The 17,558-nt window shown below is 36.7% G+C and overlaps 1 protein-coding gene across 2 annotated transcripts in view; it reads left to right on the top strand.

Moving 5' to 3' along the window:
• Positions 1-17,558, top strand: part of LOC149803166 (katanin-interacting protein-like) — a 225,754-nt gene that overhangs the window by 72,168 nt on the left and 136,028 nt on the right. For both annotated transcript variants that reach the window (XM_089952787.1, XM_089952785.1), the window contains exons 10-13: positions 6,415-6,561; positions 8,245-8,396; positions 8,879-9,168; positions 10,162-10,318. In XM_089952787.1, coding sequence (XP_089808913.1) covers positions 6,415-6,561; positions 8,245-8,396; positions 8,879-9,168; positions 10,162-10,318 — 746 coding nt within the window. The remainder of the gene's footprint in view (positions 1-6,414; positions 6,562-8,244; positions 8,397-8,878; positions 9,169-10,161; positions 10,319-17,558) is intronic.

Here is a 17,558-nt window from a genome sequence, read left to right as displayed (position 1 = left end):
AGTATTTGGTGGCCTCATTTTGAATACAAGTAACTTGAATGGCTTTCTTGAACAATGTTATGTACAGGAACACTGTCCAAATGTTATGGATTCACTATAGCAATTTTCTCTGCTGTGCCAACAAAATGTCACTGCAGCAACAAAAAAATTATGGGTTATAGTCTGTATCCAAAATCAATTTCAGCAGAATACTGAACTGAGCATCAATTAGCATCAACTTCTAATGTAGGGACAGCCTGTGTGCTTTTCCTGCCACTTAGTTAAAAATGCGCAATGAAGCAGTTATGTTCCATGCAGTGGTCACAAAGCAGCAGGGTCAGTTGTGGATCCCATTTTTTATACCAGAAAATACTCAAAAAAGTGATCCCTATATGTTGAACTTGAAGAAAATCGTGATCAAAATTGGTAATGGAAACTCTGATGTATCGCTTGTTTTATCATCAAACGGTAGATAGGACCTGGAAATTTTAATAAACGCTATGAAATATCAAATTTAAAAGTTGGTCGTGCAATGTTTTTATATTTTCTTTCCAAACGACATTCCTAGTACACCGCAATTAACGATATGTTAGGAAATTGTGATCAATGAAATTGTCACACAGAGTGGAGTCAGTACTTTAATAAATAAATACAAATTAAATAAGTGTAATTGTCATAAATGGAATGTGTCCTCTTGAAATTAAATGTAAAATGCGTCAACCTACCGTAACAGCTATGTCCGCGAGTGTTTCTCTGAGAACTTAATTAAGTGCTGACCATGTTTTGATAACTGACTTATGGAAGTATTTGTTGTACTGTTGCACTGAATTAAAAGCTGGCCTCCTTGTATTATCACGTTAATTATGTCTTTTGAATCAAATAAAGGAGGTGGAATAAAAGAAAAGTTAAATGGTATGAAAATCCAACCAACTTAAAATCTAGCAGCCCCAGTTGTATGTTGGGTGAACTCATTTCATTTGATCAATCGAACACTTGCAAATGTTATTGTGTATGTAACAAAAACTACCTTAAATTAACCGACTCTTTCATAAATGTGATCAAATATAGCAATGCAGCTAAGCAAAATGAATACTTTGTAAAATAAAGAGCTTGATTTCACAGATACGGACCATTGTGGGCAAGTGAGTTTTAGAGAATTCTTGAACTGGCACTTAGAGATATCCTCAAGGATGATAAGAAGTTTCATTATTACTTCCAATAAAATCACGACATCAATATTATGCCAATTAAAAAATTTCATCAACGTGATTGTAAAATGAGGATTCAGTCAATAAAAAGCCTGGTTCCCTAATGCCACTTCCCCTCACCCACAGTTTTCTCGATGTCAGAGTGATTTTTTCCAATTTTTGGAGGTCTCTCGGTAACTTGCACATTGCTTAGAGTGCAGCCTATGTTTGTGGACCCTGTTTTGGGTGAATTATCATGGGAGAGGGGGGTATATATATATAATATTATCAGTGATCTGTAATATAGGTACTTATCACTTGTTAGGTTTAGTCACATGATATTAATCAGCAGGTGTGTGGCAATAGTCACGGCAAGTTATGTATAATGTTTGTTATTTACTAGTGGTATAAGTAGGGTCAGGAAAATGGGAGAAGTGACTTTGCCCTCAAGTTTAAAGTGTGATAAGTGAGGAATTTGAGGGCAGAAGTGAGGAAGAAGTCAGTTAGTATTTTTATTGTTGCCTATATCATGGTAGAATATCATAATATGATAAATGCAGGCAGGTTATTGACACTCATTCAATAGGATATTTTAAAACACTGCGGTCTATCAAGTTGTTGACTTCACTAAGATAAGACTATCGCATAAAGACACACCCACTTTTATTTCTGTAGGCTATGGGGAGTAGAATTCCTGTAGCCGTCATAGCCTCGATACTTTCATGTTCCGTGTCCCTTACAATATTCAGTAGGTTACATTGTAACCCAAGTCATTCATACATGTTTACGGTTGTTTCTGCAGAATAACTTTTATAGATTGAAACATGCTTGAGTATGGAGCTTAATACAACATAACACCCTAGCTTAATTTTGATTTTACCCTTCTTTTGCCATCTTATAGTTGTGATATTTATGGACCTGAAAAATTTGCAAATGAATCGCATCTTGATACATGCAAGTACAGCATTTATCCCATACATTTGTTTGTTACATGTTTGTCACCAACTACATATCCATGACCTATTTCACCTATACTCATTATAGTGGGAATGATGCATCGCTGGAAGAATAACTTATGCAAGTAGGTCACTGCGATGTACTTTTACATTTAAGGACTGTATAGTTTCAGATGGTCTATTCATCACACTTTTTATATTTTAAACCCTATTTTCACCCACACTCATTATAACTCAGGAAGGGTATCTTAACTCCATCAAATTTAGACTGCTTATTCAGAGATTGCTCATCACACCATCCATATATTTTAACATGTTGTACATGATCAAAATGGGCATGTGAAACTATTTTATAGTAACTCAAGTCAAATCAAAAGTAGGTCACTGTGTTGTATTTTTATGCTCCCACTGCTTGCAGCATGGTCATCATGATTTAGTCATGTAAATTCATCTGTCTGTTCATCCACAACAAATCTGTGCACCTATCTGACCATCTATCCAGGCAAACCTATTAGAAAGATTGTGCAAAAACCACTAAATGTCAATAAAATAAAATTTTCTTTCATATTCTTTTCGACATGTAGATGACCTGATTAAATTTTCAGGTCAATGTACTCATTTTGCATTGTTTCAACATTTGGAACTTTTTGGACTTTTTTGACCAAAATCTTATTTTCATGATTAAGCAAAAACTGTTTGAGGTTGACATATGAAATTTGTTAAGCCTATTTGTATTTATATTAGATTTTCTGTCCCTCACAGAATTTACATTGTTTTACATATTTGTGAACTTTTAGACTTAGATGTTTTGACAAAAACTTTGTTAGCACAATAACAAGGTAACAAATAAAAGTTTGCCAGGAAATGTTTGTTTCCATATGTAGATGACCTGATTAGAGTTTCAAGCCATTACAGCATTTTTTTTTTTTATTGTTAAACATTATTTAGTTTCATGGACATTGTTGACCAAAAATATTTTAGCATAATTAAGCAAAACACTTGTTTGACTGCTGAAGCAGGGTAAACTTTTTTGTATTTATATTACGTTTCAGTCCATTACAGAATTCTTTTTTTTATATACACATTTATGAATTTAGTTGGACATTTTTACAAAAACCTTGCTAGAACAAATGAGCAAAAAGCACTGAAGGAGACCAATAAAATTTGGCTGGTTTATATTTTTTACACAATTATAGCAATTTTTCTTTTTGTTCTGACACATTTTCAGAACTTTTCTAACAAAAACATTGTTGCACAGTTATACAAAAATATCTTGAGATGGACAGATGACATTTTGGTAGAATAAATTTCCATGTCATTGAATTGAGTTTCTCATTTTCATCATTCTTTGGATTTTGGGCTTTTTCTTGTTCTTGGGTATTTAGGTTATACATATTTTATCAACACAAATCTAGTTTGCACTTGAGAGACTTGTATTTTTAGATGTCTGTTTGTCACACCCTTCTTTTCTTGGATGACCACTCCAGTGACCTAAGTGGTTAGAGCATCCAACTCAGTTGCAAGAGGTTGCAGGTTCAAGCCTAGGCTGATTCATACCAGGACTGGTTGGTCTGTTATCAGGATAATGTGACTTGGTGGGACATGATGCTACATGTCTGCAGCATGATGCCTTAGTGGTAGACATCACTATAAGCTACCACATTGCAGACATCATAGTGATATGACTGAAATATTGTTCAAGCTTCATTAAAAAGCCAAATCTCACACACACACACACATTTCTTACACCTTATTTTGCCTCTACTTATCAATATTGGTATATGGATGCATCTCTGGGAAGGTAGATCACAGTAATCTCTCCCCCAAAATGAGTGACTTTTGTATTTCCAGATGTTCATTCATTATAGCCTCAACATCTTTGACTATTTTGCATGTTTTCATCGGAGTGGCATGTGGATGCATCTTGAGAAAAGTAATTGATGCTAAAATAGAATCACTGTAACCTCTTTTCATGCATATCAGCTTTATTGCCAAAAGGTATACTGTATCATTTTGTATCCTACATACCAGTAGCCCTACATCCATCAGACCTTTTAAAATGATCTTTTCTTTACAAGCACTAAACATAAGAGATAAAAGGTCACAGTGACCTATCAGCTTTCAAAAGATAAAATGTGAGCATCATTATTTTCCTATTGAAGCATTGATATACAAGACAAAAAAGGAATTTTATGAAAAGCATGCCATATTTCTGTACAGTTCACTCTGTTTGTGGATTGTTTTTAATTGTTTAATTAAAATGTACCTAAAGTAAGCCTTTTGTATAACTTTGAAACTAATCCAGTTAGACTTAAAATTGCAGACCAATGGAAATTAGTTTTTTTTCTTCTCCAGATTTCTTCAATTCTGAAAAACCCCACATATTTTAAAGGCTACTTAAGTTTTTTATGAGCATAAAGATGAAGCTTATCTATGTGATGAAACAGATGAGAGTGCCATAGGAGATTAATGGAGGTTACCATTACCACTGCAACTGCTCTGGTGGCCTAAGTGGTTAGAGTGTCCACCTTGGGTGTGGGAGGTCATAGGTTTGAACTCCAGCCAAGTGATACCAAAGTCTTATAAAAATGGTACTAATAGCTGCCTCGTTTGGTGCTTGGCATTAAGAGGTCAGTGTTAGGACTGGTTGGCCTGGTGTCAGGATAATGGACTGGATGGAACATGATGCCACATGTCTGCAAAATGATGCCTCTGTGCTAGACATCACAATAAACTGCCACACTGCAGATATTGTAGTGATATGACTCAAATTGTTAAAGCTTCATTAAAAATAGAAAAACACGCAAACGCACATTACCATCACCACCCAGCAGATGCTGATAACCATTCGCAGTGGGGCAATGCTTGTACCTATTCACAACTGAGTGGATTGTAGCAAGCAGCATGAAGTACCTAGCTAAAATGGTACAAGAGCAGTAGATAGGAAGGAACTCTAAACTAACATCCGTGAGTGAATCAAAGTCCATCTGTAGTGTGATGATACCATGTGTGTGTGTATATGTTCACTGACTGGTCCAAAGTCCGAATCTGATTTTAATTAGATTGCCAAAGTCCTAAACCCTAACCCTAGTCCATCTGTAGTCTGCTGATACCATGTGTGCGTGTGTGTGTGTACATGTGTGTGCACACACACACAGAGTATAGGGACAGTTCTATTTTTTAAGTTTTCACAAGTTTATGAATGTGGAAATAACCAAGTGTTTACCGGTAACTTTCACAATATTGGTACTTGGTGCCCCATTAGTTCTTCTTAATTGCCTGCAAAAGTGCCAGAATAAAAGCACAGAAAATTTTGTCTGCTACTAATGTTGCATCTTTTTATTGTCTCCCTTGCCAACATAATTTTGAGTTGATATAGTGTTTTGCCCATACATTTGTGATTGTTCATTCATTTATTTGTTCATTCATGCAATTATTTATTACAACCTTAATATTAGAGAATCTCTTTCACCTGCAGTCATCAACTTTACACTAACACTTGTGAAATTTAGTATGTGGATGCTTCTCAGCATGAAAGTTAATCAGTCAAAACTGTCACTGTGACCTAATTTTCATGTTTTAGTGCTTTTTTTTTCTTCAGGTGTTTATCACCCCACCCCCAATATCTTGGACCCTATTTCATCTACACAATTGCAAAGTGTTATGTAGATACATCTTGACAAAAGTAACTAAGACATACCAAAAACTAGGTCATTGTGACCTAATTTTTATGCTTGAGTAACTTGTGTATTGTCAGCTATCCATTCTTTATATTCTCAATATTTTGGACCCTAGTTTGCCAAAACATAAAATTTGGTGTGCTGATACAAATCAGTTATACCGAAACTATGTCAGTGTGATAAATGTTCAAGCTGAAGTGAATTTTTTGTTTTTAGATACATGTTTGTTACACCTTAGGTATCTTTGACCCTCCTTCACCTACTCCAATGAAAATTGTAAAGTTGTAAAATCTTACCATATAAAAACTTGTTGATTATGACCTAATTTTCTTACTTGAGTGTTTTATATTTGTCAGCTGTTACTGTCATTGTCTTGAATTCTGTTTTACCTGCAATCATGAAAACTGGTATGTGGATGCAGCTCAAGGAGAGCCAAGACAATCATACCAAAAGCTGTTGACTGTGACCTAATTTTGGGCATAAATGACTAGTATTATCATCCATATCAGTCTGTATCTTGTTGCCGACTCCAGATGTGCTCCTTTTTGTTGAGGAAATTTGTGTTTACAAGTAAACACTTTGTTTTATTTATTTATTTTTCTATCTTTTCAGAGGAGAAGGTTGAAAGAAAATTATCTGCTGCAAGAAAGACAAATGAAGAGGAGGACATTTTGCCTAAACAGTATGCAGCAGATGAATCCCAGTCAGGGAAAAATAAACCGAGGTCAAAGTCAGCCACCACTGTCCACAAGTCCTCAGGTATAGAACATTAAAGAAAACATGAGATGATCTATTGTCCTTGATATTTTTATTCCTACACTTTAGAGGGTCACATGTAAGTTTTGGTAATAACACCACTCTGGGTTCTGGCCATATCAGCCATTTGTAGTCCTCCTTAGCTCACCAGGCTGTAAGGCCAAGTTTGGTCTAGCGTTCAGTCATCATCCTTTCATTATCTGTCAACATTTGCTGTTTTCATATTCCCATCCATGTATGCAGAGTTGTTTCAGAAGAATACCTACTTTTTCAGCCAAATCCATCGAAAAATAGTATTTAGATTGGTGTAAAATTGAAGAAAGTGATGAATTTATGCTTACAAATTGTTGGCACAAAAAAAGTTAATCAAACCAAGGTTCATGGTTTTCATAGCAACCAAATTGGGATATAGCATTTATTTTTAAAAAGTCAAATATAATCTAAACATTTTCCATTAAATATACTTATCTAAGATGTGTGTATATAAGGTTTTGTTTACATGATACTTATATCCACAGTTCAATATTTCTAGGCCAAAAAGCTGGATGATTTAAGTTCTACTTTCTAACATGTTGATACATTTCAGTATCAAGCAGAGGAGGTGGTGAGACTTATCATTCCTTTGAATTTCTTGTAAGTCTGAAAGCAATTTGCTGTGGCAAGTCATGGAAGTAGCTTTATTTGTGTATTAAATAAAATGTAGTGAACAAGACTTGCCTTAATCAATTAGCATAATCATTCTATGTGCAAAATAAACAGCTATCATTTTGCTGTATCATTATCTTTTGTCTTTGGAAATTCTTGTATATGTTAGACATGTGTGACAGGCTGATTTTATACTGTTTATTATATGCCCAATTGGACATTGGGAGTTTCTGATAAGAAATCATATTTGGTAAATAATTTTTTCAGACTGTTTTAAATCTCATTTCATATAAATGTATATTGCATCAGGTATGAAACAATTTTAAGACTTGTGTCAACCAACATAAGGTAGTCTCAAAATGTGCACTGTCTGTCTTGGCGAAGTTTAGGAGTGGAATCTTAGATTTCATGGGTAAAGAGGGACTGCCAGCAAATGGTTGAGTCAAATCCTAAAAGACTGAAGAAAGAATAAATAAAATTAGCTCTAATCTGATTGAAAAAGATATGAATAATCATGATTTTGAAGTAATGCATACAACCCAAATGTGAATAGTGAGTTGAATTGAAACAGCAGAACCTTCCATCCATTAGATACTGAGCCTAATGTTCACAGTATTACAAAATATCTCACAGGTATGTAGTACCACATATGAGATAATAGAATCTCATCAAATTTATAGGTCATCATTAGTTATTTTTCAAGTGTATGCCATACCTGAAGAGCTAAATGTATGAATCAGACTTGAAATGTATACAAAGACTGATATTAAGAACATGAGGGTCGAGCTGGAACTTTCTTTTTCCTTCTTGTTGGGAGAGCCCATTTTATGCATTCTGCACTTTAACTACTGGTTCACTGATGGATCATGACTTTTTAGAAACAGTATCTTATTGAAATAATATCTAGATCATGATTAAATCATTTTTTAATCATCATGGAAGTTATGGGAAAGAAATTAATGAATATGTTAGTTCTGTACGTGTATCCTACCAGAGTCAGAAATTTGGCAGGGGATTTATTTTACTTATTTTGAAATCAAGACATGCCAGCCATGAAACCAGCACGACCACTGTCAGCAAACCGTAAGATGCAAGAGAAGGTGGAGGATCCCGACTATGAGGCATCAGCTGTTTTAGCAGCTCTAAAGGCGGAGAACGAACAAGCTGCCAAATACACCAGTGAAACAAGTACAGTAAGTACCATAAAAAGTCAGTTATCTGCACCTAGTAGAGGACTTCGTCTTTGTCTCACCTTTGCATTTGTCACATTTCTGCTAGCACATAGATAGAGCTATCATTTATGGCAGTGGAATTGTATGTCTCAGCAGCATCAGACTTAAGGTTTTCTATTTTGTGTTTAAGGGTCTAAAATTAATATGTTGTTAATCATATCAGAGATTGCATGCATGATACATTCATTAGTACCCCCAAAAAAACTTGTGTGTTTTTATATAGAAAATGAGTAACAATAACCTAAAACCTAAGCATAATTTTAATATCAATGAATCTGCACCAGAGCCTCCCATCAAAATCTCAGGGTCAAGCCAAAACGATATCAAATAAGATCAGGTAGACTATAAGATAATTGATGGAGAATTTTTAAAAGAAATGATTAATTTCGTTGAAAATGCTATCCCTGTGAGCATTCAGAAGTTTCTTTTTTTATTTCGTGCAGAAGGTTGTGCCAGTTGGATCCAAACAAACCCCTGCCATTAGTAAGTCAAGAGAAGGATTCCCTGCCAAGGTAAAACCCAAACCGACTGCAAATTCAATGAGAGCAAGTTCAGAAAACTCTGTACGAAAGAATGAACAAAGAGACATGGTAGAAAATTCGCCAAGGAAGAGTCTAACAAGGGAGGTCACTGCCAGGGACTCTAAAGACATGCCAAATGACACCAATGTATCCTACCTTAACAATGAAAGGATGAGAGAAGTCATGAACAAAATTCTCAAAATGCCTTCAAAGTAAGTTTGTATATTTATTACGAATTATATAACTCTTTATGCATTTTTTAAATGGAATTTGGGATCAGTTCATTGTCTCTTTAGAAAAGGATATTGATAGTGCTTGTATTCTATTTGTAATTATAGTCACTATGGTCAGTGATTTAATCCAGAATCTGACATGAAGAAATATTAGTGTTCAGGATCACTGTCTTAATGAATGTTTATATTAGTGGCATAATCTTGGAGGAGGTAAGTTTTTCTTAATGGAAACTTTATAGTAGAATGCATTGTAACATACCATATGTACTCAGTTCTAAGCCAATTCCAGCTTCAGGCTGCACAGTTCCAGATATGCCATTGCATTATGCAATGACAGATCTGGGTATATGCAGTTTGTTAGGAGTAGTCAGTAGAACAAACAACATTGACCATGGTCTACTGGTGTATTATGCAATTGCTGATCAGTGGCTGTGTTATTTGCAGTTGGACTTGAATTATGAGCAAGTATAATGGTAACTGCCAATGTAGTATGCTTTTGAGTGATTCAGTGTTAAAATTTGGGGATGTTAATTCCTGATGTACCATTAGAACTTTTCTGCCATTGAGATATTAGGGGTTGGTTCCATAGCTCACATGTGCAGGAGGTACTACTTTTCCATTCAAGACTGTTATATACTTGTACTGCTAATTCACTTATAGCTGGCGATCTCATATTTGAATGTTTTTGCATATATTCCAATCTTTACATTATTTAAATTTGAGAACGTCCCTCTGATGGGTGTTTAATATGTAGCAATGTCATGTTAATTTGAGATTTCATGGTTTGTAGCAATCACAGAATTCATGAATATTGGTATTCTGTCAAAACAGTCAATTTACTGTATATTGATAAAAAAAAGTATGTGCCATTAATATGCCCAGTTTACAAAAATAAATGTTACAGATTTTCTAAGTTTACTACTTTGATGTAAACATCATAGTGACTTAAGATATTGTTTTTTTCATTTATAGACATCAGTGTCGTCTTGTGAAAATGTTGGGAAAGCTGGAAGAGTCTGTGGTTGATGATGTAAAGAGTTCTAACAAATTGTCTCAAGAGATGAAGTCAGTTAAAGAGCCAGTAAAAGCTACAGTTCCTGTGTCTAGAATGTCCACTAATAACCTCAAGGTAATGATCAACAATTATTGATGTGTTCATCTACAGTCAGATGTTGATCATCCTGATTTAATACGACAAGATATGAGATTGACAGTCCTGTGTTGAATGATATCTCAAGGGAGAGTACTCAAAATCGCTCTTTATAGACAGGTGGTCTTCATTTACATATAGGAGTAATGTAATTGCATTTTAAAGAAATGAAGAAGCATATATAGATATGGATAGGGAGAAAGAAAGAAATAAAGAGATTATGTATTTTAAAGTGCTTGTGATAAATTCAGATAAGGGATAATTAGGACATTGACCCCTTAAATCATTTTTTGCTCTTTATAGTAAATGATAGTCCACAGGAAAAAAATGGTAGTTATTGTTTGTGCTGAACAAGTAGTTCTATATGCAGACAAATTATATAGGAAATTTCAAGGACTGGTAAGGGTGGTCTCTTTTGGAAGGTGGTCACATAGTAAGGTTTACTGTATAGTAGCACTCCATTTTTAGGTTCACTGGTCACAGACCAGAATATCTTATGGGATGGTCTTTCGTCCAGCCATCCTTTAGCACAATTTGTTTTTGCTACTCCTCCTAAACTACTGGGAAATTTGCCATGAAACTTTACACAACACTTATTCATCCCAGGATCTAGTAGGTCTTAAACAGAAATGATGCTGCTTGAACATCCAATATGGCCAGCACAGCAGCCATCTTGAAAAGCTTGTTTGTTTGCCACACCTCCAGAATGGATGATCATTTTAACATGGGATTTTCACCAAAAGACTTCTTATAATGTCTAGTTGGTTCTAAATGAAAATGGTACGAATCTGTCATCCAATATGGCCAGCACAGCAGCCATCTTGAAAATCTTGTCATTACTTCAGAAAGAAAAGTCCTACTGACATGGGGTTTTCATTCGAATGCTTCTTATGATGTCTGGTTCATCCTAAATGAAAATGGTACCAGTCTTTCATCCAGTATGGCTACCATGACAGCTGCCTTTTAAATCTTTCTGTTGCTGTCCCACCCCTCACCCCACCTCTGATACCAGCACTTAATTTGAAATTCTCTTTATTGCTGAAGAATATTGGAGATGCTTTTAATATTTAACAGTTAAAAAGACAAATTGGTCTTATCTTTATTTCCTGGAAATTCTTTTAGTCTCTTTGAGGGACTCTTGTTCTGTGTGTCATTTTGCATATGTCCATCTGATCTCAACTGGACTGTGACTGTAATTTAAATACATTTATGAAGATCAAACTTGAAGTGTTCGAGCATCTTGCAGTGATAATAAGTTGTAGGAAATACTTGGTTGATGGGAACTCCTTTTTTATGTTTATTCAGCATTACTTTAAAAAAATTGTATCTAAGCCTCTACTCAAATACTTTTTATATGGTTGCCAAAAGAGAGATTTTATATTGTTATATATCGTTATTATCTTGGGCCGTTGGTAAGTATATCCATACACCTGTATGTTACCATTTTCATTTCTGCCCAGTAACTTAGTTTTATACCATTGATATTTACCAAACTTTGTGGATTGCTTGCATTTGGGGGTCTGGATTTAAAGTTTTTAAAAAGACAAGGTCATTCACTGAAGAAAATTTAAATGGTTTCCACACAGTAACATTAGTTCTACCTTACAAACCTGGACTAAATTTTGTGACCAGCTTGTGCTTAAGGTAAAGAAGAAGTTTAGGGTGAAAATATCAAAGGTCAGTCACTGATTGGAAGAAGAAAAAATGGTTGCTATAGAGAAATTTTAGTTCAGCATCAAAGATCTGTACTAAACATTGTGGATGTCTTGCACTTGGAATAAGGAATAAGCCTATGGATTTTTGGGTTGTATGTTCAGAGGCCAAGGTTACTGTGGCTGAAAATGAAAAATGATTTCAATCGTGTGCCATCACCAGAAGATTTCTTATGATATCTAGTTGGTCCTAATTGAAAATGGTCCCTATTGTGGGTCTACTAGTGATCAGAGGTAAGTCATTTTCATGAATCAACCAAGAAACCAGCTTGCCATCTTGTTGTATACAGCATCTTATGGAGACCCATACAGCTGGTCTGTCCAGTTTTCTATCAATATGGCCATCCAGCCATCCTGCCATACAAATCATATTGATTGTCCATCTACTAATTTAATAGACAAGTCTGATGTTGGTGGTGCATCATGTGGACAGAAATGGCAATATGATCAAGGATGCTGCTATTCCATTCTGCTCCATATGATATGCATGAACATAGAGCCAGTGATGGAGGAGGATACCCCATTTCACCACCCAGTGACTGTGGGATAACCTTGCTCAGCAGGCCAACTCTGACCCCACTGTACATAATTTAGTTTTTAAATCAGTATTTGAATAAATTTATTGCATTTTTATCACTAGCTGAATGATGTCAACTGTTGTCTGCAAGCCATGCCCATAAGGTCAAGGACTTAATAGATCTTGATGAAGAAGATGAGAACCCCTCTTTCCCCTCCTTTGTCTTTTACTGCTGTTAGTAAAACTTAAGGAGATTTTTGACTATCAGTTTGACATAATCCAAGACCCTGTCAACTGTTTGGCCTTTTCAGTGATTGAGTAGCCTGTGTCCTTTTTCTCCCACTTGGACATGTACCATGCATAGATCCTAAGCTTAGGCAAAGGCATTGAATCTGTGAATAATAACCACCCTGCAGTTTTGCAAATTTGATGCCTCATCTTTTATTGGACATGAAACTTTTATGAAATATGGTTACCACATCATCACTGCTTGACCTACATTTCCATTTTGGGGGCCCTAAGTGGCCGAGTGGTCTAAAATGCTCTCCGTTATGGATCCCTGCCATCTCACCTCTGCATGGGTTCGAGTCTAGGATTCTGCCAATGTGGGTGTGTGCGAGAGCTTGCCAGTGGCTTCTTGTGGGTCAGTGGTTCTTCCTGGGGTTTTCCCTGGTTTTTGCTCCACCATTAACACTGGCCGCCATGCATAGCCTAGCGTGTGCTGAAAAATGGTTTTAAACCCAACAACAACAACATTTCCATTTTGCATTGTCAAGGTGTACACTACAACATGGTCCATTCCCTGGTGGAGTCATGCAACCTGGACTTTTTGAGATCATATGCTTTTCTCCATTCATCATCACTTAAGGTGCATTGTTCACCTGATCTATATTTGTTAACATTTGGTTTTTCACTGCTGCTTGATGATGTAATGATGATGCACAGAAGCTGGCAACATGAGAGCAGCCTCTCCAACTTTCCTTACCCACTCCAGTTTTTTCACCCTCATCAGTCTCTGTAACAACATACATGTGAGGATAGACAGAAGGAGAGAAGTCCAAACCCTTTCCATAACAGCATTTTTGTCTAATGTTGAAGCTCATTCAACAACAGGTTCCTCAGTTTCATAGGCACGCTAATAATGGATAGAGAAAACCAAACTTTTCCAATCCCAAATCTCCCAATAACCGTCAATCAGTGACTCTCAACCCTGACCACCTACCAACAACTCCTTTATTTTAAGCCAATTTGTATTGACCTTTGCCACAAAGTAATGAGTGATTCAAGTTGTTTTGGACAGGCTTCAGATTTCATTCGTCCTGCATCCTCCCCTTTCATCCTTTGCTTCCATGATGGAGGTTTTGCCTGATCCTGAGAAGATATAAATTTTCCAGGAGGAGATCTGATCTTTGCTCCAAGCAGTTAATATAGAAAGTTCACAGACCAAACTCTCCAGGCTTTTATTCCAGACATTTTTGGTGCAGACTGTCAAAAGAAAACTCCAGCTGGTTATATCTCTGGTCCAGCTCAGCAGATGCATCATTTAACCGATTTTCCAAATGGAGACAGCATGGTCAATAAATCTTTCTATCACAAGTGTGTAATCAGTCTCTATTCGACTGATGTACATTAATATATACCTGTCCATCTGGGTTCATGCAGGTTCCTTCAGTTCACATTTTAAGGAAGTGTATACCCATTTTGTGCACTCTGGTTTGAACTTAACTTCAGCCTAAGGGCATTCATAAAGACTACTGACTGTGTCGTCATCATGTTAGATCAACCTCATCAACAGCAACTGCAGCATGACTGGATGACCTCCTTGACGTACATATGGTAAGTTCAATTTTAATGCATTAGAAGAACAGATTTCTCTCCCATTTTTCCTAGCTTGGATTTTTTGTGAATTGGGATAAGTTGGATATCTTTCCCTCTTGGCACTTTGTCTATCTTGACAGGAAATATTTGCCTCATCTCAAACTTGTTTGCCTCACTCCCATGCACATTGCACAGATTGTTCAGCTCAGAGAATCAATTTAAAAAAAGAGTGGCTTTCCAAGAGGGAGCTTTTGCAATTGTATGGTTTACTCTTTGATGGCAAATCTACTTGACCTCAGCTGCCTCTTCATATGTTGCTGCAGACGGTCCTCCTGACCCAGTGGTGTCCCCTTTGTTATCACTTTAGATTATCAGGTTGTCATCTCAATGAAAATCAAGCAGATCCTGCATCAGTAACATAGCAAGAGTGCCTACAACAGGGATTCCTTGGGGAAAAATTCCAACTGGAAACTACTCTCTGTACAGACACCAGTTCATTGGTTGGGAGCCTACCTGTAGCCCTGCTTCACACAACCTTTTGAAAATTCAGGCCATAATCGATATATTTCATGCCTGGAAGGATGGAAGTGAAGGCCATAATCAGTATATATTTCATGCCTGGAAGGATGGAAGCGAGAGCCATAATCAGTATATTTCATGCCTGGTAGGATGAAAATGAAGGCCATAATCAATATCTTTCATGCCTGGAAGGATGCAAATAAAGGTCATAATCAATATCTTTCATGCCTGGAAGGATGGAAATGAAGGCCATAATCAATATCTTTCATGCCTGGAAGGATGGAAATAAATGTCATAATATCTTTCATGCCTGGAAGGATGGAAATAAAGGTCATAATCAATATCTTTCATGCCTGGAAGGATGGAAATGCAGGCCATAATCAATATCTTTCATGCCTGGAAGTATGGAAGTGAAGGCCATAATCAGTATATATTTCATGCCTGGAAGGATGAAAATGAAGGCCATAATCAATATCTTTCATGCCTGGAAGGACGGAAATAAAGGCCATAATCAGTATCTTTCATGCCTGGAATGACGAAAATGAAGGCCATAATAAATATCTTTCATGCCTGGAAGGATGGAAATGCAGGCCATAACACTGGACAACAAATTTTTACAAAAGTCATGTTACTGAAATAAAATTAGTCAATTCTTATCAATTTTTATGTGCTGAACACGAATATGACAGTCAAATTGCAAAATTGGCTCTAGTTTTTTTGTAATCTGCAAGAAATTAATGTTTACATAACGAAATGCATTCCAATAGTAAAAGGTCAACTGTAATAGCCTACCTATAAAAAATCAAGTCATTGACTACATCTTAGATTTCTTCGCCTGTCTCTTGTACAGCTGTTCGGGAGCATCTCTGAGGAGTGTCCAGCAGTAGTCAGCCAGCATTGTAGTGGACCATTTTCCCTGGTATCTTTGTTCCATTGTTGCGATATCTTGATGAAAACGTTCGCCGTGTTCATCACTAACAATACCACAGTTGCTAGGAAAGAAATCCAAATGGGAATGAAGGAAGTGAATCTTTAGAGACATATTGCAGCCAAGTTTCTTATACTTCATCAACATGTCTTCTACTAGTTCCTTATAGTTTTCTGCCCTAACATTTCCGAGGAAGTTTGTAGAAACTAGGCGAAAAGCATTCCATGCTTGTTTCGCGTCACCTTCCAGCAAGTTGTTGAACCGGTCATCTTTGAAAAGCTCTCGAATCTGAGGACCCACAAAAACTCCCTCTTTAATCTTTGCTTCGCTGAGTCGAGGGAATTTTTCATGCAGGTATCGGAATGCTGGCAAAGTCCGGTCAATGGCTTTCACGAAGTTCTTCATCAAACCTAGTTTGATGTGAAGGGGTGGTAGCAAGATTTTCTGAGCCTCAACCAGAGCTGGGTGTTGGATATTCTTCTCTCCAATGGCTACATTCTGCCTGTGAGTCCATTCCTTCCTCATGTAGTGCATTTCCCTTGCTCGGCTATCCCACTCGCATAAGAAACACATGTATTTTGTATATCCTTGCTGCAGTCCCATTAAAAGGGCAACTACCTTCAAATCACCACAGAGGTGCCAGCTGTACTTGTTATACTCAATGGAATTCAGTAGCTGCCTTAAGTTATCGTATGTCTCTTTCATGTGGACAGCATACGCTACTGGAATAGATGGAAGAATGTTTCCATTGTGCAAAAGCACAGCCTTGAGACTCAGTTTTGAAGAGTCCACAAATAGTCTCCATTCTTGTGGGTCATGAGTGATTTTTAAAGCATTCATGAGGCCCTCAATATCGGAACAGAATATCAGATTACTTTCCTTTCTGAAGAAAGGCTCCAATTGCTGGTGGCGCTTTCGATATGCAGTAATTGTGACATCTTCTTCTAGAAGATTCCATTGTTGGAGTCTTGATCCTAGCAATTCTGCCTTGTTCTTTGATAAGTCCAAATCACGAATCAGGTCATTTAGTTCTTCCTGTGTTATTCTGTGTGGGGTTGATGATGCACCACAGTGAAAATCTGGATCACTGCATGCTGATGGACCAGGAGAAGAACAGGTCGACTCACCTTTGTCTTCGTCAGATGAATCAAGAGAATATTCTGCTGGAGGTTCTGGAATAGGAAGTCCCTCACCATGTGGAACTGGTCTCAATGCAGACGGAATGTTTGGGTAGACTATTCTTGACTTCTTTCACTGCGTTATTCCGCCGGAAAGAGGAGGAACCAAGCAGAAGTAACAGTCATTTAGGTGGTTGCTTGGCTCTCTCCACACCATTGGGACTGCAAACGGCATTGATGACCTTTTGCAATTCAACCACTGTGAAAGCTGTGTTGTACATGTAGCACAGCATATATGCGGAGCCCAAGGCTTGTCTTGGTCACCAACCTTGCATCCGAAGTAAAGATGATATGCCTTCTTCACTTGAGAATTGATACTTTTCTTCTGGTTGGCAAATGTCACTTCCCCACAAATATAGCAAAAATTGTCCGCGGTATTAACACACTTTCGAGGCATTACTGTTCTTTATTGTACGTAAATGGATAAAATAATAAGTTTTATGTAACAGTAGCTTGAACTGTCTCGCACAACGTCTAAAATATTTTAAATGCTGAACCTATCTGATTGGGCTTTATATAGTACACTGCTTACGTCAGCTTCAGCAGC

Source organism: Sinohyriopsis cumingii, chromosome 3 (genome assembly GCF_028554795.1).
Source record: "Sinohyriopsis cumingii isolate HCF-2022 chromosome 3, ASM2855479v2, whole genome shotgun sequence".
In the NCBI taxonomy this organism is placed as follows: domain Eukaryota; kingdom Metazoa; phylum Mollusca; class Bivalvia; order Unionida; family Unionidae; genus Sinohyriopsis; species Sinohyriopsis cumingii.
The sequence above is the reverse complement of the archived record's forward strand: the minus strand, read 5'-3'. Positions and strand labels throughout refer to the sequence as shown.